Raw genomic sequence first — 27438 nt, forward strand, 5'->3', positions numbered from 1 at the left:
CCCCGCCCTCTCCCGCGCCGTCACGTGTCCGCGCGCGTCACGTGGCGGGCGGTCACGTGGCCGGCAGGGACGCGCGCGGCGGTGGCGGGCCGGGAGCGGCGCTCGGTCCCGCGGTCTCGGTGAGTGCGGGCCCCGCTCGGGGCTCCTTCCCCCCGCCTGCGCCGACCGCCCCGGCACTGCCGCTCCCCCGGTCTGCGGGGCGGACCCTCGTGGGGTTCCCGCTTCCCTCCGTGGGTGCGGACCCGCCTTGGCGCTCCCGCTTTCTTCCGTGCTCCGGGACTGCCCCCGGGCCGCTGCCGCCGTGTCCCGGCGGGGAGGGGGTGCGCGGGCGGCGGTGCCGGGCTGCCCCAGACGGGAGGGGAGGCTCGGGGCCCCCAAACCGGGCTCTGTCCGGCCCCTCGGAGAGTCCGGTGCGTGAGGGTGCCCGCAACCCGGGGGGTGAAGCCCCGGGGCACCCCCAAAGCGCCTCGGCGGCATCTCCGTGTCCCGGAGCAGCCCCGGAGCCGGCACGGCAATTCCCGGGGCTTTGGCGGGGCCCGGAGCCCGGCTCCGCTGCCGGGGCATCCACGTTTCGGGTCTTGGCACTCGCTTGGAAAAGTCCCTCTTGTGCTGCCATCAGTGACCAGAGAAAGTCTCGGAGCTCATGAGTCACTGACCTGCTGTTCCAATTCTGAGCTGCTCGGCTTGTCCCTCTGAAACTCCTTACTTAGTGTTTATTCTTATGTCACCTTATGCCACCTTATGATGTCAGCACTCTGTGCACAAACACCTTTTTCTAATTAAAAGTTTAGTGTGGGTATTCTAGAAAAGGGTAAGTAGTTGTTGATGAGGCTTTGGAGTGAATTCTCTCAAAAATGGGCAAGAACAACACAACAGTTTCCTCCCTCTGTCCATGTTCTGGAAATTGTATGTAAGTAGTGTAAAATTAAAATCTTAAAATCCTTCGTGCAGCCATCAAAGGTCGAGTTTCTGTACTTAAATGCTTGTTGTATTGTGTGGATATAAATAGGCAAAGATTTGGTAGTGTGGGACTTTATGTGCATGATAATGCCCTGTGTGAGCACAAATCCAGTTTGATTAGAAATTAATAATTATAATGTATTTTCTTAGTAGAGAAAAGACCTGGAGCTTTTTTCCTTCCCAGCTGGCAAAGCAGGGAAGCAAAAGCTGACATTAAATGTAATTTGCTGTCTTACTCTTCTTATTTTTACTATATGATGCATTCCATCTTGTTGCTGAGTACTTTGAGACTAAACTTAAGATTGAGGAGCTCCCATTGACCTTGGTAGGTTTGCATAACAAGGCGTTATAAATTATATTCCACTCAAAATATTTCCTATGATTCTTCCAAGGAAACATTTGTGTTCTCCAAAAATCTGACTTCAGGCAGTTGTGGAAGGCCAAGAACGAGTTAAAGGATTTACTAAGTATTTGTCTCAAGTACTGTAAAACTGATTAGAAGTGAAGCAGAGTGCTTGCAGTGTGTGCTTTTTTCTTCCCTATGCAGTTGATACAGAAATAAATTCCTTGAGAGCAATTTCCATGCTCCGCTGACCAAGCAAGGCTTGTTAAAGTCTTGAGCAACATGAATTACAACCTATTTGAAGTGTCACGTAGCTGGGACATTTATTGCAGATGTACAGTTTCTCTCTCAATGATTAAGCCTCATCTCCCCATGGGCCTATCATACATATCTCCTACCTCGTCACACTTTCCAGTGGCTCTGTTTGCCCATGAACCCTATAAAACCTCCTGCTTCCCTGTTGGACTCATCTCCTGTAGTGCTTTTCAAGCCCAAGGGTGAGATGATGCAGCTTTTTCCCTTTCCTGCCCTTTGCTCTTTTTCATAGGTCCTTGCAGACACTGAGGTACAGGCACCTTTTTTCCATTTAATGTAAAAAGTAATTCAGCTTTCTTCTGCCTTAAATAAAGAAACTAAGCAACACTTGGCCATTTAGAGATTTAATAAAATCCAGAGGCTGTAATTAAACCTGCAAGATTCTTTTGCTGGCATTTGTGTGGTATTTGTCAAGCTGTGACCTCTTTTAACTTCAGCAGCTATAAATTCAAGGTAATTATAAACTGGTGAAAACTGGAGCTGTACAGGTAACCAGGAACATCTGTCTTCCCTAGTTGTAGCCCTACTGATCCTAAAACTGGCACAAAGTGGTGTGTGGGGTACAGAGCTTTGCTGCCCTGTGATGCCTGGGTGTGCTCAGATGGTAGAAGCACCAAATTGCCTTTTTAGGGTTAAATGGGATTCTTGAGTTGTAACTTCCTCTTTGCATTGCTCATTTTATAATTTTTTTTGATAGTGTGGACTCAATGAATTACTTAACTTTCACTTCATTGAGCCTTATTTCTTCAGATATTTTACTTACAGTGACTGGTGTTAGCATATCAAAAAACTATTTAGAGAGATGAATGAGTGTCTTAGTCACCTTGTGCTTGATCACTATTGAATTTTCCTTTCCATAGGGAGAAATATCTGATGGAACTAGAAATCATCTCTTTCTATTGCTTCATTTACTTCCTAGAAGCACTAACTGACTTTCTTCAAGAAAATGGAACTAAATACAGAGCTGGTAACTCCTAAAGGGAACTGCCATTTCTTTATGTTGTCAAATCCTGAAATTCTTTCATAATTGATGGTGAAGGTGTTTTATAGATGGAGCAATGTACTGGCTAAGAGTAAAAGTATTATTTTTTTCTCTAAAACCTGTGTAATCCTTAATTTAGCATCTCAGGTCTTTTCAGGACCTCAGCTGCAAGTCTTTTCTCTATAAGAAAATGTATTGTAATTAAAAGGATGTGTCCGTGCTAACTTGCACAAACCATTGATGTGGAATATGTGGATTGCTGCAGATATTTTGACTTCTAAGTCTGTTTTGTTGGGAAAATGTTAACCCAAGCGAGGAGAATTAGGATTACATTGTTAGTATTTTTCTACCTTTTGTGTGCATCTAATCCTAATTCATTGGTGCAACAGGTATTTTCAGTCTGCTTAGTTATGGACTTCAGAAGGAAATATGACAAATATTTAATTCAAGTTCCAGCCAAATTCTTTGTACCTTGAACCACTTGTAAGGGAGGTAGAGCATCAGAAATGAAATGAATATGACAAGGTAGAATACAACCTGAGATTACATTTAAATTTAACTGGTTGTCCTGGGAATTTTGCAAGAGGAGGAAAAAAGGATTTATCTATTTCAGAGTCATTGTGTACAACCCTGTGTGTCATTCTGAGAACAAGATCTCTTTGAAGCTTCAGGAGCACAGGAAATCCAGACAGTTTGGCTTTTGAAAATTTCAGCACGGTTGTGCAGAAAACAGTGATTAAGAAACAGCTCATTAACAGTTCAGTGTTAATAATATGTGACTGATTGACGAGACCAGTTCTGCTCATTAGATTTCAACATGTCTCACCTTTTAGAGAACAACCTGGGTTTTTTTTTTTCTAAATTAGTATAGAAGCTGTTAGCAACCTGTAACAAAGCAAATAAAAATCCACATTGTTTGTCTTGCCCACCAGCAGGGAGCTGTGAGTGATGCTCATGTCAAAGAGATCTGGGTCATTCTTAATGGAAGGCCAGAGAGCAAAACAAAGAGCCAGTTTGGTCCAACAGATAAATTGTAGTGATGGAAGTTCTGGTTTCAGTCCTAGTACCTCAGGGTCTTGAAGGGTAAAAAAGGAAGAATAAATTTAATTTTTTTTTTCTTACACCTTTATAGTTTTTGTTTCAATTTCGGCTTCTTCCAGGAAAGGGTTTTCTCTGCTGTGTTTATGAATGAGCTACAGAGGGCAAGAAAACAGTCTGAGAAAATGGAGGAAACACTTTGTCCATACAAACTGTAATAATAATAGATGTGAAAAGAAGTTTAATGTTATTTTTACATATTTAAACAGTTGGGTTTTGAATGCATTGGGCATTTTGTAGCAGTGCTGCTGGTTACTGTAATCACTGCTAATTGTTTGACAGACAACCTTCAACATTGTATCCTGGTTTTGTAAAAATGGATGTTATTGTACTTGCAGCTCGAGTCTCTTAAACCAAAGCTCAGGAAGGCAGGCAGGAGCTCAGCAGGTTTTCCCTGTACCCCAGCTCTCCTCCAAAGCAGCATCTTGCCAACCTTTGATTATTTTAGACATCAGCTCACAGCCAAAGTGTGCTTTTACTTTACTTTTGTTTTCAGAGTACAGTAACAGGGCAGTTCAAGTTGGTCATGTACCTGAAATGTTTCTAAATGCACGTGTCCAAACCTTACTGGAGGGCAGATTGGTTCTGTCTGGGATGTCTGGCTTTAGTCCCTTGTGTTCACAAGTTCTCTGCAAGTCGAGTGCTTTTTGCAACTTGATTTGCATTTCAGGCTCTGGGATATTGGTGTGTCCCTGACTGGGGTTACAGTGCTGTCCTTGTCTGGGTGTGGACTGGGCATTCCTTGGGGACGAGCTGGGGGCACAGAGGATCACATGTCAATAGGATGACAGCACTGCAAGTGTTTTCTTGGGTAACTCAGTGGTTTTTAAAGTATTTTATTCCTCTGAGTGTGCAGATCAGCCTGAGAAAGGAGCTGCTGTGTGAAATACTTTCTTGTTGGTTGATAATTCTTGTGATAGTTCTGCATTTCTGTAATGTGTGGGTATTCACACACAAATACTGAGTGTTTCCAATAACTCAGCTCTTGTAAGAGCAGGGAAGAAGTGAGATCTGTAGTAACTCCTCAGGAAGAGTTGTCTTATTTCTGTTCTTAGCAGGGATGAGATGTATTTAATCTATTGGAAAAGTCAGTATTCCCAGTTTTATACTTCTTTCACTGCTTGTTAATTAAGTTCAACATTTAATTTTGTGCATCAGGGAGGTAAACCTGTTTCAATGGTGAAACTTTCTTGTATTGTTACATGGTTTGTGGCACGTCTCAAAGTGAAAGCAGAGCCCTTCAGGCCTTCTGTAACAGGGAACAGTCTGGAAATGTCACCATGGAGCAGGAAAAATTTATTTTACTAAACATCAATGTAATTGAGTTTTCCAAGATAAGTCCTCAGGGTAAGAAAACAAGTTAAGCTTGTGCTTCACTTCAGCTCCTCAGTTACTCATCAGATTTTACTGCTGCTTCCATTGCTGCCAAACATTAACTGGTCACTGACCTCTCTGTCAGTAAAACCTTGCATTACTTTTTTCAACATATTAACAGAAGATCTGGAGATTTTCTTCTTGTCCCCTCTTTCCCCCTCAGTCATTTAACAGTTTATGCATTGGGCAAAAGAGTCCTTTCCATTAGCTGTTATTCTACAAATTTCACTTAGGTTCAGTAAATCTTTTTTTCCTGGGCTTGTTTTTATGAGCAAAAACAGTAATTAAACTCTTCAGAGGAGTAGAAATGAGACCCTTCTGAATGAAAGCTTAATTTGCTTCCTGGGCTAAGTTCAGTATCACTTGTTTTTGCAAACAGAGAGAGAGAGATGTGGAAAAGCAGAGTTACCAGCTGATGTGCCATCCTCTTGTTTCAGCGTTCCAAGAACTGCTGTCCCTCTCTCCTGCTTCCCCCTATAATTTAATATCTCACACCAATGAACCACAGCTTGCTGGATGTAATTAAATGATCTCCAGTGTATCCCAGATTGAGCAATAGAAGTCTGAACACTTTCCTGTTTTGAGAATTCATGGGAATAAATACGTGGAGTTTCCATTCTGTTGGTGTGTGCTCAGGTTTTGACATCTACCAGAGTTGAAGGAGGTCCTCTGTTAAACCCTGGAATTCCAGAATGGTTTGGACTGGGGGGGACCTGGAAGCTCCTCTCACTCCAAGCCCTGCCACGGGGACTCCTTCCACTGCATCTGTTTTATTTCAATCTCTGTGAAATTCTGTAGGAACTGATGTCCTGATTGGTTTTAGCCACCAGCAATGAGCAGACTTGAGTAGAAATTCACCATGGAAGCAAAATCTGTGGCCATCGTCGTGGAGGGGATGACCTGCAGCTCCTGTGTCCAGAGCATTGAGCAGCACCTTGGGAAGATGAATGGCATCCACAACATTAAAGTAAGAGACTGTAGCACTGCTTCTAACAAAGGTTTGGGTGGGAAACCATGAAAAATTGGGCTCTGAGAGAGGAAAATAACATTTATTCTGAATGTTTCTTGGCAGGCTGATGTTGGAGGTGCATTGGTGTATTTCTGGTAAATAAGAGAAAAGCAGGTGCTGGCTTCACTGCAGAGGGAGTTAAGTCACTGTTGCTCTTAATTGATTTTCTGCTTTACAATTAACTCAGTATTGTGAAGTAATGGGGGAAAAAGAGGCAAGAACTGGGTTTGTCCTAATTCAGGCTTTCTTTGCCTGACTTAGTTTTAACTTTTTTCTTAGCTCAGAGGAGAGAGCAACATTGTTAGTCTTTCTTCTGTCATGGGCAAAATGTTGGACTGTAGACGGATGATCATCCTTGCAGAATTCATAATTTTACAAAGTTTTAATAATGGAAGTAATTTAAAAGCTGGTAGATTCCTATGGATTTTGTAACCCAGCCTGTGGTAAAAAGAACTGTTCTAAGCACAGAAAATTGAGAAGTTTATTTATTTAGTATCTGTGTTCTTAAACCATCCTCTTATATTCTCTAGTTGTTGACTTTACTCCAAAGAAAATAATATCTTCCTGGTTTTATCAACAGTCAACATCTGTTTTATGGGGAAATCTTAGGAGAACACTTCCTTTCCCAGAACTTGGCACAATTTTCATTTGGGGTGTGTGTGATCATTGTCTGGAGCTGGTTTTGCAGGACCCACTGCCATGCACTTCCCCTGCAGCTCAGGTGCTGCACAGCTCTGAGCAGTTCCCTGTGGCCTGGAATAGGTGTTTGTGTACAAAAAATTTGGTGAAAAGCAGCAAAATTTACAAGACAGATAATTTTTCATCTTCCTTCAGCCATAGAGGAGCTTTAATGTGAGTCTGTGCTGTGACAGCAGAGCCCTGGAGCTCTGAACTGCCCCCTGTGTATGGCCAGATAAATCACTGGGTATCTGCAAGCATGAACCTAGCTAAAGGCTAAAAGCAGCCTGTAAAATAATCCCCCCAAACAATCCAATTTCAGAATCTTCTCTTTCTCCTTCTTCTAGCAAAAAATGTCATTTTGTCAGCCTTGTGATTCCTGAGAATACACAGGTGACTTTGGATAGGACAGGGAGATTTATACAAAGTGTATGAAGTGTATATGCATGCCCAGTGTCCTTTACATAAGGAATGAAGTAGGTTTTTAAAAGAACAGTATTAAGGCTTTTGTATTTAGGTTATTATGTAAATATCTTATCCCAAAGCTGAATGCTATTTCAAAAGATACATTGCAAAACCTTAGTCTGAGTAGAGCAGGACTCTTTAAGAAACTTTTAAGAGGTCATATTCAGTAATTATCTTTTTTTGCAGCATCAGACCTTCAATCTAGGCAGATCAGTTGATTCAGAAAATTCTCTGGGAATAATAAAACAGGGTTTTGTGCAGTGATTATGAATTAGGTCAGCAAGGGGCATGAATGTTAGATGACTAATACAGACAAACAGCTGCTTTTAGGTTATTCTGCAATGAAACCCATAAATGTCTATGTTGCTAATTCTGCTAAGGCCCATAATTGGGACAGAAATGAGGAAAGGTGGTTCTTAAAACGATTTAACTGATATAATTTAATCATGGCTGTGGTCTTTAGGTTGTACCTTTGCCCAGAGGAAAGACAGAATTGAATTGATAATGTATTGGGCCTCTGGCAGGCATTGCTTTTTCCTTTTGGAAACTGCAGTTATTGTGTTTGATGTATCATCTGTTGGGAGCAAATTAAATTGAGGCTATGTGTACCATCAGATGGGAAAGGTTATTACCAAATGAGGATGTCTCTGGATTACCAAAATGTACAGAGAGGAAAAACAGCTTCTTGAATGTTTGTCACGCATCAAGTGTCTAAAGTGAGTTTTGGTGAAGTCTGATGCAGGTTTTTGCTCACAGCAAGTTACCAGCCTGTGCCTCCATTGCCTGGAAATGCTGGCCTCCTTTCACTGCTGCTTAAAGCTGTGGCTTTTTTCAGAGAGTGTTTTCTTCCATCCTTGTAGCCAGGGGGCAGTTACTCTGAACTGCATTAGAATTACTGCTAACTGATTCAAATTTCTTCTGTGGGCTGTTTTGCTCCAGGGGTTGAATTGGGTTAGTCATCCTCATTGAGGTGAATTTGGCTCTGGAAGTTTCATTAGGTGCCTTGGTGCTGTCTGGGTGTTGCAAGTGGAAGTGGCCAGACAGACTGGTAAAGGATGGTGGGGCTGGGACCTGTTCTCTCCAGCCCTGTTGTTGCACAGGAGAGCAGGAGTTACTCACTGTGCCTTTGCTCTTTGAGGTGAGCAGTGAAAGTTGTACTGGACAAGTATTGCTAATCTCTGCAAGTCAGAGCAGTCTCTAGTCTGGTGCAGTGTCAGCTTCCAGCTCTGTGTTGCAGTTTGCTCAATTGCTTTGTTTGTCCCCTCGAGGTCTCTCTGGAGGACAAGAACGCCCTCGTCATCTACGACTCCAAGCTGCAAACCCCAGTGACTCTGCAGGAAGCCATCTGTGACATGGGATTTGATGCTACCCTGGCTGATTCAAACCCACAACCTGTTCTACCCGACACAGTTTTCCTCACCCTCCCTGCCCAGTCAGCCCTAACGCCCAAGCAGATCTGTGCCACGCTGCTGAGCAACAAAGGGATCCTGGATGTGAAAGTGTCCTCTGATCAAAGAACTGCAGTGGTGACTTTCATCCCTTCCATCACCAATGGCAGGCACATTACCCAGATGGTCCCAGGAGCAGATTTGAGCATCTCTGTGCCAGAGGTAACACCTGGAACGTGGGAGGATTCCAGCTGGTCCCAGGCGAGCAGCGCTGTGCTGCGCCTGAAAGTCGATGGGATGACCTGTCACTCCTGCACCAGCACCATCGAGGGGAAGCTTGGCAAACTGCAGGGAGTTCAGAGGATTAGAGGTAAAACCTTAGTGTGCTTTTATGGAAATTGAGGCTGGCAAATCGCCACGAATTCAACAGATGAGAGGTACAACCTTAGTGAGTTCTTATGTAAATTGAAGTTGGCCATGCTGTTTGTCCTCTGATGGAGTTGCAGGTTTTAGATGAGATAGCTGAGTGTGACAGTGACTCTTTGTGGGACTGGGTATTTTATTATGGTTTTAATGTGGACTAGAAATGAAGAAAGGAGCCCACATTGTGGGAAGAATGTGGCTGTTACATGGGTGATGGTGTTCAGTGCTTGTTTTGTATTTGGTAGGCAGCCTGGAGTAGTTGTGTTCCATAAATTTATTACCAGTTATAGAAATCCCAAATAACAGATACCTTTCTAAAATTGTAATTAATAATAGTTCATATTTTCTGTCCAATTAAAAATCTAAAAGGCAAGAGCAGCTTACTGATATAGTTAGCTTTTGGATAAATGTATTGCTGTAGACCCCAAAACAAGGATAAATTCAGTAAGAAGTAGTGATGCCATTTGTGAAAATCCTGGGGAAAGAGCAAAAATTTGAGGAGGAGTTGAAAATTGTTGTAGTATCAGACAAAAACTGGTTGAAGAACTAAGTTGCTTGATCTTTACCAAACCAATGAAATCTCCTTTCTGTTGCAGTTACATTTCTGACCCTTTAAAGTGTTGCTGGAAAGCTTTGACAAGATCCTGTGATGTGGTTGTTATGCTTAGGGCAGTGATACACATTTATTTTATTGATTAATTTCCAGTGTCCCTGGACAATAAGGAAGCTGTTGTTGTCTACCAGCCTCCTCTAATCACAGCAGAAGAAATAAAACAGCAAATTGAAGCTGCAGGTTTCACAGCAGCCTTCAAAAAGCAGCCTAGACCCCTGAAGCTCAGTGGCATTGACCTGGAGAGGCTGAGGAATGCTCAGCCCAGAATCTCTGAGGCATCACAGAGGGAAAACTCCAGTGGGACTGGCACAAAGACAGTTGTGTTCAGAGTTGAGGGGATGCACTGCAATTCCTGTGTCCTCAACATCCAGAGCACCGTGTCGGCGCTGCCGGCAGTGGCGAGTGTCGTGGTTTCTTTAGAGAACAAATCTGCTGCTATAAACTACAACCCAAGCTTAATTAGCCTAGAGAAGCTGAGGAAAGCTGTGGAAAATGTGTCTCCAGAGAGGTTCAGAGTCAGCCTTCCTGAGGAGCCTGAGAGCCTGGCACTTTTCCCCATGCTGGCATCTCCACTGAAATCTCACCCTCCTTCCAAGGATCCCAGCCAGCCCCTCACTCAAGTTGTTGTGATCAATATTGAGGGTATGACTTGCAGCTCCTGTGTGCAGTCCATCGAGGGGGTGCTGTCCCAGAAGGCAGGTGTGAAATCTGTTCATGTCTCTCTCCCAAATGGAACTGGAACTATAGAATATGACCCACTGCAAACAAGCCCAGAAGACCTGAGGTCCTCAATAGAGGATATGGGATTTGATGCATCTTTTCCAGGTAATGACATGTGAAACTTTTAAATTTACAAGGATTGTGCAGTTTTGTTCAGGATTTGGTACCCCTCAAGATGAAATTTTACAGCTGACATACACTTTGTGCTTGCCAAGAGAAGCTTTATCTCTTCACTGCAGATGAGATCATTAAATATAATGTGCACATCCTTTAATACATCAGATTGATTCAAATGATTGAGGTGTCTGGCAATATAAATATGTCAGATAAATGCTACTTTATGCCAATAGCTGCAGAAGTGGTTGGGTGCTCACATTTAATCCTTTTCACCCTGTTCCTGCGAAAACACAGCATCCCCTGAATTGCTGTAAGGAGCCTGTAGTTCCAGAGTCCCTCTCTAAGGTTAAAAACATTGGTTTAGCTTATGGAACATGCACTTGCTTGCAAGTTTAGCTTTGTGCTCCAGGTAAAGTCAATAAAACTGTGTGTAAAACTAAGGTTGCAACACAGAGGTTTTGCTTCCAGCTACAGGAGAAGACAAAGGATGTGCAACAGAACAAAGACAATGAGGAAAGGCAAAAGGAAAAATAGTAGCAAACCAGTAAGTTATTCAGTGGCCCACCTTTGTCTTGTTTTCTTTTGCTGACGCTGATCCACAGAGGGGTGGGTGGGTCAGACTGACAAGGTGTGTGCAACCACAGTTTCCATTTTCAATCCCAGTGAACAGCAGTGTGTCACAGCAGCTCATCCCTCCCTGCGCTGGCTGCTCACACTGTCACAATCTGCCTTCTCCTTTGCAGCGAAGGCAGAGCTCCCTGTGGCCAAAGCTCAGCCCTGCCCTGAAGTACAGCTAGATTCTCACAAGCCTGAACAACCCTCCAAAGTGCCACCAGCCCACCTTGGCAGGCAGGAGAGCAAGACCATCTCCAAGTGCTACGTGCAGGTCACAGGAATGACGTGTGCCTCGTGTGTGGCCAACATCGAGAGGAACCTGAGAAGGGAGGATGGTGAGATGGGTGTCAGTGGGGTCTGTTACATTTCCAAGCACTTGTTTGGAGAATCCTTCTGGCTTTTGCAGTGTTTTTAAGGGGTGGGTTGTCAGGACAGGTGTTCCTCCTCCCCTCTGGCCCATAGGATGGGAGCAGGGACATCCTTGCTGCTTTATGGCTGTGCTGCAAAGGCAGCAGCTGAGTGCTCCAGAGAATATTGGGACCAAAGAGGGGATCCTTTGGAAGGTAAAACAGTCCTTTCCTTCTGGAGGGAGGTTCCCAGGTGTGCAGCTGAAAGGCAGAAGCAGATGTGTGCTTTAGGGAGCTGAGAGAAGGGACAGTGTGAGGGGATTAAAGGGACACAGGTTAATTTTAGCTCTGCGAGTCAGGGCACTGGTGTCTGTGATTATATTTGCAGGAACAAACGGCTGCATGACTGTGATGTAACAGAGTCATTAATGCAGACTGTGTTTAATTATTGTAATGAAGATGGATGGTTTTCAGTCAGTCTGGATTTTAATTTTCTTCATCCTAGAAAATGGATGAATCTAAATCCTCTCAGTGCCCAGTAGGATTGCACTATTAGATCTGCCCTTTCTCATACAGGTTCTCCTGAAAAAAAACTTCCAGAAATGGTAAATGCAGATCAGAGAAATAGGCAGCCCTGTAGCTTAGAATAATTTCTTTTAAGGAAAAATAGATTTTTTTTTCATATAGTATGGATAAAATGTTTGTAATTAGACTGTTAAAGGCATGCTGCTTATGTGAGGTGATGCTTTCATCTGTCACACCTGCACTGGGGTGCTGGTATACCTTCCAAACATGAGGCTATATCTCTTTATATACAACAAGGAAGCTTTCCCAATTTCAATAAATTGTGTTGTGCCCTCATGTTACAATAAATGCAGGATGTTTCCTAAGCCTGATCTGCCACTCACACATTTTGTTTCCTAGGAATCCACTCGATCCTCGTTGCCCTCATGGCAGGGAAGGCAGAAGTGAGGTACAACCCTGCTGTCATTCACCCTGCAGCTATTGCAGAGCTCATTCGGGAGCTGGGCTTCGGAGCCACCGTGATGGAAAACTGTGGGGAAGGAGATGGCATTCTGGAACTTGTAGTAAGCTGCCCACTAAACCCAGCCACCTTCAGCTTTTATTGCTTTTATCTGTTGGATGTGCCTGTGTTAGTGTCCAGTTCCTATAGTTTAATAGTGTAGTAGAGGTTAATTTATAAAAAATGTAGTGTAAGGATACATCAGGTATGTATCACTGATTTTATCATGTCCTGCAAACTGTGCTGGCTTACTACTACTACACTGAAAATGCAGAGAAATATTCCTGTATTTTTGTTTGCTCTTCCTGTTGCTAGAATTTACTCTTTTTTTTTTTTTCTTTACTTTTTGAAGCTGAGTGTAGTGCAATGTCCCCCAGCTCTGAGACTGAACATCCAACAGAGCTTTATCAGGGCTTAATTACCTTGTCCCTGTGCTCTGCTTCCTCTAGAAGGGTTGGAGGGGGCTCTGAGCAACGTGATTTTGTGGGAAGCATCCCTGGCCATGGCAGAGGTTGTAACTGTATGGTCTTTAAGGTCCCTTCCAGCCCAAATTATTTTTTGATTCTGCAGTGCTCACACCCCAGATCAAAGCAATAAATAATGCAGCATAGTCCCAGTGGCTTTTCCTACTTGCTAAGGTGCATTTGCCAGGTAACATGTGCTTTGCCAACAAGAAGGAACTTTTATTTTCCAGGTGAGGGGGATGACCTGTGCCTCCTGTGTGCACAAGATAGAATCCACCCTCATGAAGACCAGTGGTGTCTTGTACTGCTCTGTAGCTCTTGCAACCAACAAAGCCCACATCAAATATGACCCTGAAGCCATTGGTCCTCGAGATGTCATACAAGTGATAAAGGTGAGTTTCATGTAGGCACCAAGTCTCCTAAAATATCCGTGTTCTTGCAAGAGTTACACACCCCAGAAATAGAAGGAAAGGCTGTTTAAGCAAAAAACAAATAGGTATCTTCCATCTTCTTTCATCTTAGTGCAGGTTTCAGCAGCTAATTTGTGTATTTAAAAATGCTCTGTCACAAGTTTGCCTAAGTTTTTATAAATAAATACTGGGAAAGCAAGGCCATGGTAGACTTGCAGATACTAGGCATAGGGTTGTAGAAAAATCAAGAATGTTTATTTAAAAATAAAGTATGATTGCAGGTGAGAGGTGAAATAAGTTTCTCAGCCTTCTCCTTCAGTTTCTCAGTTTCTGTGCTTTAGGAACAACCATTTTGGAAAGCCACATTTTAGAATACTCTTTTGTTCCAGAAAGGTTAATTTCTACATCAGATTGCCTTCCTCTTCTTGAAAAGTAACTAAATAGTAGTAACAGACAACAGTAACTGAATAGTAATGTTTTATATCAGAAATGTTAATAAAGTTAATCAAAGGTTAAACTGGCACCATCAGTAGTTGGGCATTAATTGAGCACAAAGTGCTTTTGAGAACTGACTGTTCCCTTTTTTATTATTGTGCTTTTTTCCCCTTAGGACTTAGGTTTTACTACTTCCTTAGTCAAAAAGGATAGATCTGCCAGTCATCTGGATCACAAACAGGAGATCAGGCAGTAAGTATTCCTGAACATACTAAGATTCCATAAACATCTTTGATTTTTCTTTGTTACTCAACCATCAGTTTATTATTTTTTTTCTGTAACTGCAGACTTACTACTTAAAATCTTCTCCAGCACTTAGCACTTGACTGCAATACAAGTGTTTTTTTTCCTTTTTTTTTTTTTTTTTTTTAATCTGAGGTGGAAAAGGTCTTTTGTGGTGAGCCTGGTTTTCTGTATCCCTGTGATGGGGCTGATGATTTACATGATGGTGATGGACAGCCAGCTCTCGCAGGCTCACGCACATCACAACATGAGCAGTGAGGAGATGGAGGCCCTCCACTCCTCCATGGTCCTGGAATACCAGCTCCTACCAGGATTGTCAGTCATGAATTTCCTGTCATTTTTGCTCTGTGTCCCTGTACAGGTGAGTGGGGTTATGCCAACTGGGCTTAAGTGCTCAGATTGGAAGATGATGAAGAAATTAAATTTGAAAAGTATGAATGCAATTGTGCTGCTGCAAAATGCTTTTGAGGATCTTATATGCTTCTGCTATTACCAAAATAATGGGTGCTGGGGACTCCCAGGGGCAGGCCAGGCTTCTTTTTTCTGCCTCTGTCAGGGTTGGGATTGAAGGCACTTGAGATGGTGTTTTGCATTCAGACTCAGGTGTTGATTATTTCTTATCTATGTTACAGTCTCACAGCGTGTGTTCTGCAGTTCTTCACTAACAAGGCACAAAAATGGCTAACAATCATTTGTTACAAGGTCATTTAAGGCTAAACTATCCATTTAAGAAATGACACCTAAGTTATTTTCACTGTTAACCCAATAACTAATCACCTGAAGTCTGCAATGTAGACTTTCCTGTCTAATTACAAAATGCTTCCCAAACCTATTAAGAAGAAGGAAGAAGGTGGTGAAGAAAAAGGACCAGCCACTGCTATAAAACCTCCATCTTGCCCATATATATTGCTATATTCTAAAACCTTAAACTCTAAGTTTTCTACCTTGTGATATTGCACACTTCTAATCAAACTACGCATCCATAATCTCAGTGCTATCAGTCAATTTTGGGAGCCTTCTCTAAGGCCTCAGGTCAAATATAAAATGTTTTTGTGGGTCTGTACCCTTCAGCATAGAAAGTTTAAAATTCTCAGCGTCCAGAGCTCCAACAGCTGTACACCTGAGGCAGCTCCTGAATCCCACTGGGAGGGCACTGGGAATAGCTGAGAGTGCTGTAGGAAGACCACAGCCCTGGCTAGAGCTGGGATTTTGTTCAGGGAAAGGGGCAAACGCCACAAATAAGCTGGAAGAGCTGCTGCTGTGTGTTAGAGACATTGTGTGAAATGCCATTGCAGGTGTTTGGGGGGTGGCACTTCTACATCCAGGCCTCCCGAGCACTGAGGCACAACACGGCCAACATGGACGTGCTCGTGGTGCTGGCAACATCCATTGCCTTCCTCTACTCCTTCATCATCCTCCTGGTGGCAATGGCTGAGAGGGCCAGAGTGAACCCTGTCACCTTCTTCGACACGCCCCCGATGCTGTTCGTGTTCATCTCGCTGGGCCGCTGGCTGGAGCACGTGGCAAAGGTGAGGAAAGCAGAGACCAGGGCACTGAGGAGCGCTCCAGAACCTTGCCAAAGCATCTCATGCAAAAGCTTTGCTGGGTTCTTTTAACCTTCTGTCTTGTAAAATCATCTTTAATAACTGAACCATTTTTAAATGGTATAGTCAGAAAAATATGAAAATTATTATTCTAGGGTAAAACCTCAGAAGCACTGGCAAGACTAATTTCATTACAAGCTACTGAAGCTACTATTGTTACCTTGGGCCCTGATAACGTTCTTTTAAGGTATCTTGCTTTATCATTTGCTTTTTCTATTGTTCCTTTTTTGTTGTTAATATGCTTAGTTCACAGACAAATTTTACCATTCTATAGAACTATGAAGCAAATAACTTCAGATTTACTGGCAGATAAAAATAAAAAAATGCAGAATTAACACTCTGCTTTGGTTTATTGGTGATTTTTTTTTTCTCCTGTGATAAGACAATTAGTGGATTTTCTGAACTGGAAAGTAAATAAAATTATGATAAAATTGGCCATTTCAAAGAGCACTATGATTTCCTTGTGATCATTTTTGTATGCACTAATGCCATCCAGTGGGGTTGTGCTTTGTGTGTAGTGCCAGCTCCTTAGCTTGGGTCCCTCCAGTTCTAGTCTCTTGTAAAACCTTTGCACCGTTGCAGTGAGGAGCAAGTGGATGTGGAGCTGGTTCAGCGAGGGGACATTGTCAGAGTGGTCCCAGGAGGCAAATTCCCAGTGGATGGCCGTGTCATTGAAGGACACTCCATGGTGGACGAGTCTCTCATCACAGGTCAGCATTTGCTTTTTCCAAGTGTAGAAATCTTTTTCTTTAAGCAAATCTCCAGAGGGGAAGTCGAGGCTGTTGTCCTCCCCCCTTGTCAGGAGCTGGCAGCTGTCCCAAAGGTGCCTTTTTCAGCAGTGTTGTGTCTCTTGCTGCCCTTTTCTCAGGGGAGGCCATGCCTGTGACCAAAAAGCCTGGCAATACAGTTATTGCAGGCTCCATCAATCAGAACGGGTCCCTGCTCATCTCGGCCACCCACGTGGGAGCTGACACCACTCTGTCCCAGATTGTTAAACTCGTGGAGGAGGCCCAGACCTCCAAGGTAGAGTATCATCCACTTCAACACTTGAGGTTTGCTGTCTCATGCAGGCACCAGCACACCAAATCACTGCAGGGCTGGCTGAGACTGCTTGCATTTGAATTGCAACTGCATAATGAAGGATCTTGCTGAATAAGGACTCTGATCCTGTCTACTGAGCCAAGTCTCATCTCTTATTAAGTAAATCTGTAATTATGAAGTGTAGCAAGCCAAGTGTGCTGCAAGCAGCTGTGATTCTTCTCTTCTGTGCCTTCAGACACAAACATGATGGTGCTAAGTGATGTTTCTCCTTCCCAGGCTCCCATCCAGCAATTTGCAGACAAACTTAGTGGCTACTTTGTTCCTTTTATTGTGGCTGTCTCTGTGGTTACCCTTTTTGCCTGGATTATAATTGGGTTTGTGGATTTTGAAATAGTGGAAAAATACTTTCTGGTAAGTAAATCTCCTTAACACCTTTTGAAATATTTAATAAACAGCCTTACAATTCTATTAGACTGCAGTTGTTCCCTTTCTGTTTTACCCTTGTAGGCAATTATTGCACTTGTTACTACATTTTTTTATATTATGTATTTTTTATATTGTATCATTCTGCATTTATACTTGAAAAGAATCCACAGTAATTAATCAAGTCTTGTAAGTTAGGATTTAAAAAAAACGTTAATTAAAAGAAATATTAAACATCAGTTTCCTACCATCCATCCCTCCTCCAGGGAAAAAGAAGTCTCGAATTATGTATGTAGCTCTGTGTAAATTCATCTTGGCAATCAGTGGAATTTGTCTTTGTTACAAATTCCAGAGGAGGGTCAGGATCCGAGCTTGGACTTAAGCATTGCTTAGATCACAGGGTTTCTTGTTTCAAAACTATTTCTGATTAGAATTTCTGAGTTTCCAGGAAAGCCATTTTCATATATGCCTTTTTTTTTTTCCTGTTAACTGTATCTATCTTTGATCTAGCATATTTTATTACAGTATATAATTAAAGAGTTGTATCAGACAGTGTCTTGTTAGGAAAATGTCCTATAAATAAACAGTTGAGGGGAATTCACCCCAGCTCCAACACCTCAACTAAAACCTGGCATCCAGTGCCACATGAAATCTGTTTTTAAAAACATCCAGGGATGGTGACTCCTACAACCTCACCGGGCAGGACATTCCAGAACTTTGTCACTATTTCTGGGAAAAACTTTTCCTAATATCCAACCTGTATTTCTCTTGAGACTGTGTCCTCTGGTTCTGTCAGTGCTGCCTGGAGAAAGAGCCCAACCCCACCTGGCCACAGCCACCTTTCAGGAGCTGTAGAGTGATGAGGTCACCCCCGAGTCTCCTTTTCTCCAGGATTAACACCCCCAGCGCCAGTGGGTAGATGCAGCTATCAGTACAGTATAGAGCACAATTAGGCTAATTAATCATTAATTTAATGATTCATCTTAGGTTTTGCCTACTTTGCTTGTGCTTTACTTCAGTATTAATACCCAGCAGACAGGTTAGCGGATGTTTCCAACCTCCAAGACAATGCGTAGCCAAATGTGTTGCTCCTGTTGTTTGATTTCTTCCCTGACCGACTCCCCTCCGTGCCCAGGGCTACAACAAGAGCATTTCAGCAGCAGAGGTGATCGTGCGCTTCGCCTTCCAGGCCTCCATCACCGTGCTGTGCATCGCCTGTCCCTGCTCCCTGGGCCTGGCCACCCCCACCGCCGTCATGGTGGGCACCGGCGTGGGGGCCCAGAACGGCATCCTCATCAAGGGCGGGGAGCCCCTGGAGATGGCACACAAGGTGAGCGCTGCGGGTGCCCCAGGGGCTGCCAGCTCTTGGAACTCAACATGTCCCTCAGACGTTTTTGGAGGTTCCAGGTCAGAAGCATTTGGGACCCTGGCAGGCAGCTGGAAACAGCTGTGATTTTGGGTTTGAGCCATGGAATGATTTACCAACCTTGTAGGAAGAACAAAAGTCACAAAAGTTTAGATATTATAGGAGAAGTAGTCACCAAGTAGACGGCAGAATTTTTTTGTATTGTACAGGGGAGTTTTAATGCTTGTACAGTGGGGGTTTTAGTTTTGTACATGGGTGTCAGAGGTTTTAAGGTGGAGGGATTTTGGCCGGTCCTGTCCTTGCTCTTTCTTCTTTCTTCCTTACCTCCATGTTCTTGGTGATGTTGGCACTCACAGGTTGATTTAGAGTAGAAAATCACCATTTAATATAGGCAATAGGCACTGGGAAAAACTGTAACCATGTAACACGTAATGTACCATATAAAAGATAGAAAAGCACCATTTAATATAGGTAATAGGCATTGGGAAAAACTGTAACCATGTAACACGTAATGTACCATATAAAAGAGAGCAGCAGCCCTGGGTGGGAGAGAAGAAGCAGTTGGAGTCAGAGAGGATGTCAGGGTGTGTGTGTGCCTCTGCCTGAGCTGTGAGCAAACCACAGCAGCCCCAGGAGAAAATCTTTTAGATAACTTGCAATAAACTGCCTTGAGACCAAACAACAGAGACTGCTGAGCCTTTCTTTGGAAGCTCGGGTTGGAGGAGAAGTTTTTTCACCACACGGAGCCACCCCACAACCCTAGGGTGGTCTTCGACACCCAGCCTGGGGGTTTTGCCAGCTGTTGGGAGAAGCTGATGGAATGTCCTGGTGGGGCCTGTCCAGCTCAGGTTATTCTGTGTTAGGTCATCAGTCATGTTTGGGAGTTTCGTTCGAGTGCGTGCTTTTCCAAGGAATCTGCACCTCCATGCTCAGTTCATTGACTGAAATATTCCTGCTTTCCTGCAGGTGAAGGTGGTTGTGTTTGACAAAACAGGGACCATCACCCACGGCACTCCAGAGGTGATGCAGGTGAAGTTCCTGGTGGAGGGGAACCTCCTCCCTCGTCACAAAATGCTGGCAATTGTTGGGACAGCGGAGAGCAGCAGCGAGCACCCCCTGGGAGCAGCAATCACAAAGTACTGCAAAAAGGTGAGGGGCTCCCACACACAGCCTGCTCCCCCCTGTGCAAGAACCTCTCTGGCAGGAATTCCTCAATACCACAAGACTGTTTATGCAGATTAAGCAGTTGCTGTGTTTGATTGGAAAAGCTGAAAATTGTGGAGCCACATGAATCATACCATATTAGAGGCACCACTCAGACCTAGATTTTGATGATTATTTCCCTCCTCCTCTTTGTTTAACTGCACTTTATTTTGTGGGCTTTGTAATTGCATTGTGCTTTTATGTATTTAAAAACTTCATCAGTTTCCATCCTCTTTTTCTAGGAGCTGAACTCGGAAACCCTTGGTACATGTACAGATTTTCAGGTAGTTCCAGGCTGTGGCATTAGTTGCAAAGTCACCAATATTGAAGCATTACTCTACAGGAAAAACAGCATGGTTGAAGAAAACAATGTTAAAAATGTGACACTTGTGAAAATTGAGGAGAATACAGATGAATCAGTGCAGCCTGCTTTGATCATTGACACTGAACTACCAAGTAAGTTAATTCTGGGTTAGAGAATAAAATGGACAATTTTGCTTCTGTGTCTTTAGGATCCTTATGAATGAGGTCATTTATTTCCACCTTGGAGAACTGGGCTGACATCAAGGCATACATTAAATAGTTGCTCATTAGTTTATTTTGTGCTCACACATCACTCAGAACATTTAAGATAAATGCAATTTCAAGTAGCATGTTGAATATGGGACTGGAAAATCAGACAGGAGCTGTCTGTCAGCTCTCTATGACTTTACTTTGCTTCATCCCAAGTTACCATTTGCTAGCCAAAATTATGTGTATTTGCATAACTGGTTAGTTTTCACTCAAGAATAGCTCACTGTTAGGTCTTTCAACCCATTGGGCTGTTCATAGAAATCAGAAGCACTGGGAAGGTGACTTGGTCCTTTACTGCCCTTTGGCCCTCTGACAGGGGGTGACTCCCAAGGACTGAAGGAATGTTGGTGTCTCTCTTGCAAAGGTCACATGAAGAGATGGTAGGGCAGAAAGTATTGAGGAATTCTGTATTTCTGTTTGGATTCCTTGTAAGTGCTGTTGGGAGATCCTGGCTGGGATGAGCTGCAGGGGAGCTCCCTGGTTATCCACATGATGGTAGCATTGTGTTTTCTTCTTCAGCTACTGTGACCTCTCAGAAATACTCAGTTCTCATCGGGAACAGGGAGTGGATGACCAGGAATGGCCTCATGGTGAGGAATGAGGTGGACAAAGCCATGATGGAGCATGAGCGGAGAGGCCGCACGGCTGTCCTGGCAGCTGTGGATGGTGAGTTAAGAGCTGCTGCTGTATTCAGTTGGATTGCCACTAAATATCACATGAAACATCACATAAATAGAGATTAATAAGTAGTGATGTCATAGCAGCTACACCTGAAGCAGGGTAATGGGATGAAAAGAGATAATTAATCAGTTTACAGCACTTTCTTATGGGAAAGGCTCTTCCTGCATTTCTTAGCTGACAGGACAGTTGGGCATAATAATACAATGCAAAGAAAGCAAAAGGGGGAAAGGAGAGAAAAAAATTTTTTTATTGTGGTTGGACAGTCCATGTTCTATATTGCTTTAAGTCTTGGTGTCATGATACCTCTTATCATCCCACTTTTTTCTGTCAGTATGGACTGGTTCTGGAAATCTTTATTACCAACACTTTCTTTCTGTTTTCAGGAGTGCTCTGTGCCTTGATAGCTATTGCAGATACTGTGAAGCCAGAGGCTGAGCTGGCAGTGTACACTTTGAAGAGCATGGGGCTAGAAGTTGTCCTCATGACTGGTGACAACAGCAAAACAGCCCGGTCCATCGCCTCCCAGGTGGGCTGGTGTCCTGTGCCTGGGGCTGGAGCTGGTTTCAGCAGGAATGGTGGTGTGGCATGTTCATACTGCTGGTAGCTGCTCTGCTGTGAAAGATGGTCATTCTAAAAAATTTGGAATCAAGATCGCAAGAAATTTTTGAATGGAAGTAATGTCAGCTGTAAATTCAGAGCTGTTTTCATATCATCAGCTGAGTTTGCTCTTTAGCTCATGAGTGATAAAATGGGTTTCATTCTTCCTGGCCACATCATTCCAGGCAGGAGCTTTGACAGCTGCTGGAAAAGCTGTGTCCTCTCTCTCTCTCTGTTCAGGTTGGCATCACCAAAGTGTTTGCAGAGGTTCTCCCCTCGCACAAAGTGGCCAAAGTGAAGCAGCTCCAGGACGAAGGGAAGCGGGTGGCCATGGTTGGAGATGGGATCAATGATTCCCCTGCCCTGGCCATGGCCAATGTGGGAATTGCCATTGGCACGGGCACGGATGTGGCCATCGAGGCAGCTGATGTGGTTCTTATCAGGGTAAGACATCAGAATTAAGGGGAGCTGGTAGGAAGGATCAGAAATTCCAGGATGTTTTGGGTGATGCAGGGGTGCACAGTCTCCATCAGCTGGAGAACTGGAGCAGAGATTCTTCACTGTGTTTAGTGCAGTGATTATCCCATGAAGGAAACTTCCACATTTTCTGGGTACTGCACATTTGGGATAATTAAAGTTTGAGAGTGGCAAAGGAAGACAAAGTGCCCCATCCTTTGGCAAACATAAATTGCATTTGGGTAACTCACCATGGTACCTCCAGGGTTACAGGCACTTCTTCCTACACATCAGCAACTCCCTGGCAGACTGTGGGCAGTGTTTGGAGCTGTCCTGGGAGGTGCTGTGGACATTCCTTGGGTTATGATGGATTGGCACTGAGCAGAGCAGCCTCCAGAGGGCTCACTGTGATTAGCCTGTTTCATCCAGTGCACTGTAGTGAGCTGTAACAGGACTGTGAAGACACCACGTTTGTGCTTTCTGAGTGCTCCAATGAACATTTTAACTTGCAGGATGACCTGATGGATGTGGTAGCAAGCATAGATTTGTCCAGGAAAACTGTGAAGAGGATCCGGATCAACTTTGTCTTTGCTCTAATTTACAATCTCATTGGAGTTCCCATAGCTGCAGGTGTGTGAGTGCTGCCTGCACTAATTGGATTGGGCTCAGTGAGTAGAAGATTGCAGTGATTTACTGTTGTTTGGGAGAGTTTCCATTGTCTTTCTGGCTGTCAGTAAGGGCAGAGTTCTCTGCCTGGGGACGTTGTAGTGGAGTAGCCGTGATGATGCCTTAAGTATTAGCTTTTATATTTTTCATATTCTGTACTGTTTCAGTATGGAGTTCTGAGCTTCATGTTAAGTGTTGGTGAGCTCTCTTCACAGAGTGGCCAGACAAAACAATTCCTTCTCTAGCTGGGGACCGAGGACAACTGATATAAATTTCAGGCCCAAAAAGCATTAAGAATAGTGAATTGAAGGGAGAAAACCAAGAAGCATGGGACTGCATGGGCTAAAGCTGGAATTGCACAATTAACTCCAATATGTAAATGGAGCAGAACTTATAAAACTGAGAGCCCCCGTGAGCAGTCGGGGATTTTGGGACCATTTTGGTTCATCTTGGGTGTAGCCCTGGCTGGGCTCTGGTGCTGCCCAAAGAGGATACATTGAGGAGATTCTTTTAATCCCTGCTTTATTCTTTAGGTCTGTCCAGCCTCTGCTCTAGGTCAGCCTTCTCAAGGCATCAGTGAGCTGTCCTCCTCCCATGCTATGGCCACTATGGATGTGCTCAGCACATCAAAATAGCTTCAAGATAAAAGTTTTATTGAAAGAGCCTGATCCTGTGAACAAGCAGGTTTTTTTGCATGGTGGGCAGGACATACCACCTCTGAGTTTCAGGTTGAGGTTCTAGTTGAGATAAACCACAAATCCTTATGTGTTAAATATTGGTCATTTAAATTTAAAATCCCACTTACTAACAAATTAAAAAACAACTATAACTGGACAGTCCGTGTGAAGTTGTATCTATTAATATATGAATAATGCAGTGTTTCTGCTCTGAACTTGCTGCTGGTGTCATTTTCTAGGTGTCTTCCTGCCCATTGGTTTGGTTCTACAGCCCTGGATGGGATCTGCAGCCATGGCTGCCTCCTCAGTCTCTGTTGTGCTTTCTTCTTTGCTCTTGAAGATGTGAGTAGGAATAGTGTTGTGGTTTGTAATTTGGATTTGAAGCTCAGGTCTTTCATTTGGAGTCACAGAAAATAAGTGTGGCACTGTGAGAGATTTTGAAGGCTTTTGAAGAAGAGTTCACAGATCTGTGTTAAGGAGACAGTAGTGTTTAGAAATGTAATTTCTAATGGGAAGAGATGTACAAATCAGAAGTGCTCAGAATGGGAAATTCCTTAATGGCCTTTGTGAGTTTGTGAGAAATCTTGTTGGTCAAATTATAAATGCCTCTGACTTGTGCATAATCAATTTCTATCCATATTTCAGTGTACTTCAGCTTCAGAGGTAGTGACATATTTTGGTTTTCCCTTCCTTAGGTACCAGAAACCAAGTTCTGAGAAGCTGGAGTTCCGTGCCCGTGGCCAGCTGAGGCACAGGAGCCCGTCAGAGATCAGTGTCCACGTGGGGATCGATGAGAGCGGGGCTGGCTCCCCCAAGCTGAGCCTGATGGATCGAATCATCACCTACAGCCGAGCCTCCATCAACTCCCTGTTCTCAGACAAGCGCTCCGTCAACAGCATCGTCCTCACTGAGCCAGACAAGCATTCACTGCTCGTGGGGGACTTTGGGGGAGATGATGACACAACCTTATGAAAGACTCGCTCCTCCCACCCCACGAAGGCAAAACAAAAAAACCCTGAAGCAAAAAACACAACCAAAACAGCTCTTGTGAGGTCTGTGCATGTCCTGATCCTTGTTGGAGGTCTTCTGGATGCATTTCTTCTTCAGTGTAAGGTAGTTTTTGCAGTGACTTTCCAGGGTCTTTTGTGGTTTTTAATCTAGACTTACCAAAAATATCTGGTGCAGGGCTCTTGATGCTCACAAACAGGGTTTGTTCCCATTCCATGGAGCTTGCAGTATAGCATTTATTTTGGCAAATTGTCAAAATACAATTAAGGAAACTAAAGAAGCAGAAACTGATTTCCCAGCCTTATACCAAGCTATTTTGCGTATAGCGGAGTTCAGTACTGTGTTAAAAAATTGTGAATTTGCGTCTGCAAAATCCTGAAGGTTCTGTTTGCAGAGAGATGTGCCTTACTTCAGAGCCCTCTTGCTCCCATAGCCTGCCTTCTGCCAGAAATGGGTCCTCTCAAATGCCTTTTCTTGTTGTCAGCATCAGGTTCCAGCTTTTTACACTCCAGGCTTCAAATCACCTCCATGGGATCCAGATTCCGGCGTGGCAGAAAACGGGGAGGTTTGGGGCCATACCCAAGCTGAGCTCTGCACATCCTAACCCAGGACTCTCCTGCCCTGAGACTGTCTGCTTGAAGGTTGGGTTGGGAGGTTTGCTCATTCCCAACCTCTCCTAAGCCAAAAACTCCTGCAACACCTGAATGCAATATCAGTATGAGTTGGTTTTAGCCAAAGTGTTCAGCTTTAGGAAGGAGCAGTGCTCACCATCAGGATCTCTGGCACTCCTTCAATGAACCAGAGGTGTTTGTCACAGACTGCCTTTAAAAACTTTACAGTTCAGGCTTTGCTTGTAAAGCATCTGTATTCTAAGAATGGCCCAGCATTGGTTGATCCAAACCCCCTCTGCCTGGTGTGTGCAGATTCAGGCATCATTGAATTACGCTAGTTGTCATTTGTTGCTGAACTGCAGTATCAAAATGCAGCTCTTGATCATGAAATCATCAATATCAAAAATATCCTCAGTGAGAGAGATGCTCATCAGCAGTAGCTGGTTACCTCTTTGTTACTCACTGAACCTTGCTCTCCCTATCCCCTGCTGAGGCAGTTGTTGGAAGCAATTGCTGGGTTCAATAATGTTGAATTTCATTGTGAACTGCAGTCCATGATGTAAACGTGTATCTGTGTGCTTGTAGAGGAGAAATTCTCAGTTTGGTGAAGACAAAGAGATTCTCTTTAATGTTCTGCTTTTTAACTCAAAGCCTGATGTCAGGGCATAGATTGTGTATGTAAAAAGTCCTGAGTAAACAGCTCTTGCATTTGATCTGAGAGCCACCAGAAAAATCCCTTTGTGTGAGAGCAGAAGAGCTGTGCTGGGGGATGTGTTGTTAGGAAAGCAGAGTACCTGTATTGCAGTGAGGAGAGCAGTATCACGTGCTGCTGGTTCAAGGAAACAAAATATTTCTATAATATCTCTACATGAATATAGAATATTTTTATAAATTAGATGACACCTGTATGTAATATGTGGTGTAGTTACATGCTGAGATATATCACTGCACAGCCATTCCATGAGGTTTTGTTCTCATTTTGCAGCAGCAGAGCTGTTCTTACAAAGCAGATCGTTACCCAAAGCTGTTTGATCATGTTAGGATGGGTTTTAGTGCCTCACAATCATGCAAAGATTTCAGTTGTCTTGTTTACCCACCCTCCTTCTCTGTGTTCCTGGCACGGTTGTGCAGGTGCAAGGGAGATATTTACATATTTCTGTCTGTGCTGTGGGTGGTCTCAGCCACTCCTTCAGATGGGAGTTTCAGTGCTGGCTGGGGAGTGGATGGCTTGGAAATGCCACATCACCCTCCTACTGCAGGAAATGGGGAGGTAATTCAGGGTTGAATTCCTGGTTAGTAAATAAAGCAGTATAAACAGCTTGTTAAACAATTTCCAAATATATTTTTAGAGCACTTTGTCTTCAACCTTTCGTTGTCCAAATGCTGTGTAGGTTGAATGTTTATGGATTTACCTCCAACTTTTTCCCAACACAGGTGTTTTTCCTAGGCTTTATTGTTTTCTGTGAAACTCAGTGTTTCCAGGTACAGAAAAATAAGGCTCTTTTTCCAAAGCAGAACACTTAAAGAGGTGCAGGATGATTATCACAGAATGAGGAACAGCAGCTGCTGGCTGGGAGGGATGTGAGAGCAGCTTGTAGGGATAGTCAGAGGATCAGGCTCTGGGGAGAGTAAATAACTGAGCCCAAGGCAGGGTGGGGACAAGGTGGTTGTGATAAACTCAGATTTTTTGAAAGCAGGTTCTCTGTCCAGCACTCCCCAAGGGTGAGGTAATGACTTCTGTTTATCTTGTGATTAAAATATTACAAAAGGTGCTTTACGTTGAAGAACCAAAATCCCTGTTTGAATGTACAGTACTAGTGGAATCATGTGTGGGAGCTCAATGTTTTCCCAAATGTAAATGTTTTAATATGTAAATAGGTTGCTTTTGTTGAAGACAGTTTGGATTCAGAAATTTAAACTATCACTTGGAAACACTCAGTTACAAACAATAGTATATTACTCCTTTGTCTATTTTATTGTTTTCTCTGTCTAGCTATTTATAAACCTGTGCTCTATTTAATAAAAAAATACATCTGCTCCAGGCTTTAAAAGTTACTCTTTGAATCTTACCAAACTTACTTTTAAAAGTTTAAAACACTTGAAATTTTATACAAAAAAAAAAAAAAAGAAAATAATGTGAAGTTGCTGGAACACAATGGAAGCAAGAAAACACTTTTATTTATTAAAACCCGTGCTTATTTTTTTGCGTGTAGAACTTCCAACAAAATTAAACTGGAGAACTTTTGTTATTCAGTTTTAGGGATGAAGAATGGAGAAGTGAATTCTGGTTGGAATGGAGAAGTGAATTCTGGTTGGAATGTTAATGTAGGGCTGTTAGAGTTCTTTGCATCTCAGAACATGTTGTCTCATGTTTCCTATTCTTTTAAGACTGTGCCTCCATCATTCTAATGGGAGTTATAAGCTCTGTAATAAAGATGTAGCATCCAAA

General features: G+C 43.4%; 1 protein-coding gene across 6 annotated transcripts; it reads left to right on the top strand.

The window, feature by feature from the left end:
- Positions 1 to 27438, top strand: ATP7A (ATPase copper transporting alpha). 6 transcript variants are annotated; one of them, XR_014952533.1, is made up of 23 exons: positions 1 to 119; positions 5871 to 6039; positions 8493 to 8982; positions 9742 to 10473; positions 11229 to 11435; positions 12372 to 12535; positions 13166 to 13327; positions 13956 to 14032; positions 14219 to 14444; positions 15379 to 15612; positions 15783 to 15874; positions 16270 to 16397; positions 16556 to 16710; positions 17005 to 17139; positions 18287 to 18481; positions 19484 to 19666; positions 19963 to 20176; positions 20813 to 20959; positions 21358 to 21500; positions 21812 to 22015; positions 22540 to 22695; positions 23610 to 23712; positions 24066 to 27438. XR_014952533.1 is itself a non-coding variant. In XM_085571014.1 (23 exons), the coding sequence occupies exons 2-23, from the start codon at positions 5932 to 5934 to the stop codon at positions 24340 to 24342; spliced, it is 4494 nt and encodes a 1497-aa protein (XP_085427140.1). In that variant the 5' UTR covers positions 1 to 119; positions 5871 to 5931; the 3' UTR covers positions 24343 to 27438. The 6 variants fall into 6 exon arrangements, 5 of the variants coding, with proteins under 5 accessions (XP_085427140.1, XP_085427143.1, XP_085427144.1 ...); XM_085571014.1 differs by having other exon boundaries at positions 22540 to 22657; XM_085571017.1 differs by having other exon boundaries at positions 18341 to 18481; positions 22540 to 22657.

This window comes from Lonchura striata, chromosome 4A, assembly GCF_050655825.1.
Source record: "Lonchura striata isolate lonStrDom1 chromosome 4A, ASM5065582v1, whole genome shotgun sequence".
NCBI lineage: Eukaryota > Metazoa > Chordata > Aves > Passeriformes > Estrildidae > Lonchura > Lonchura striata.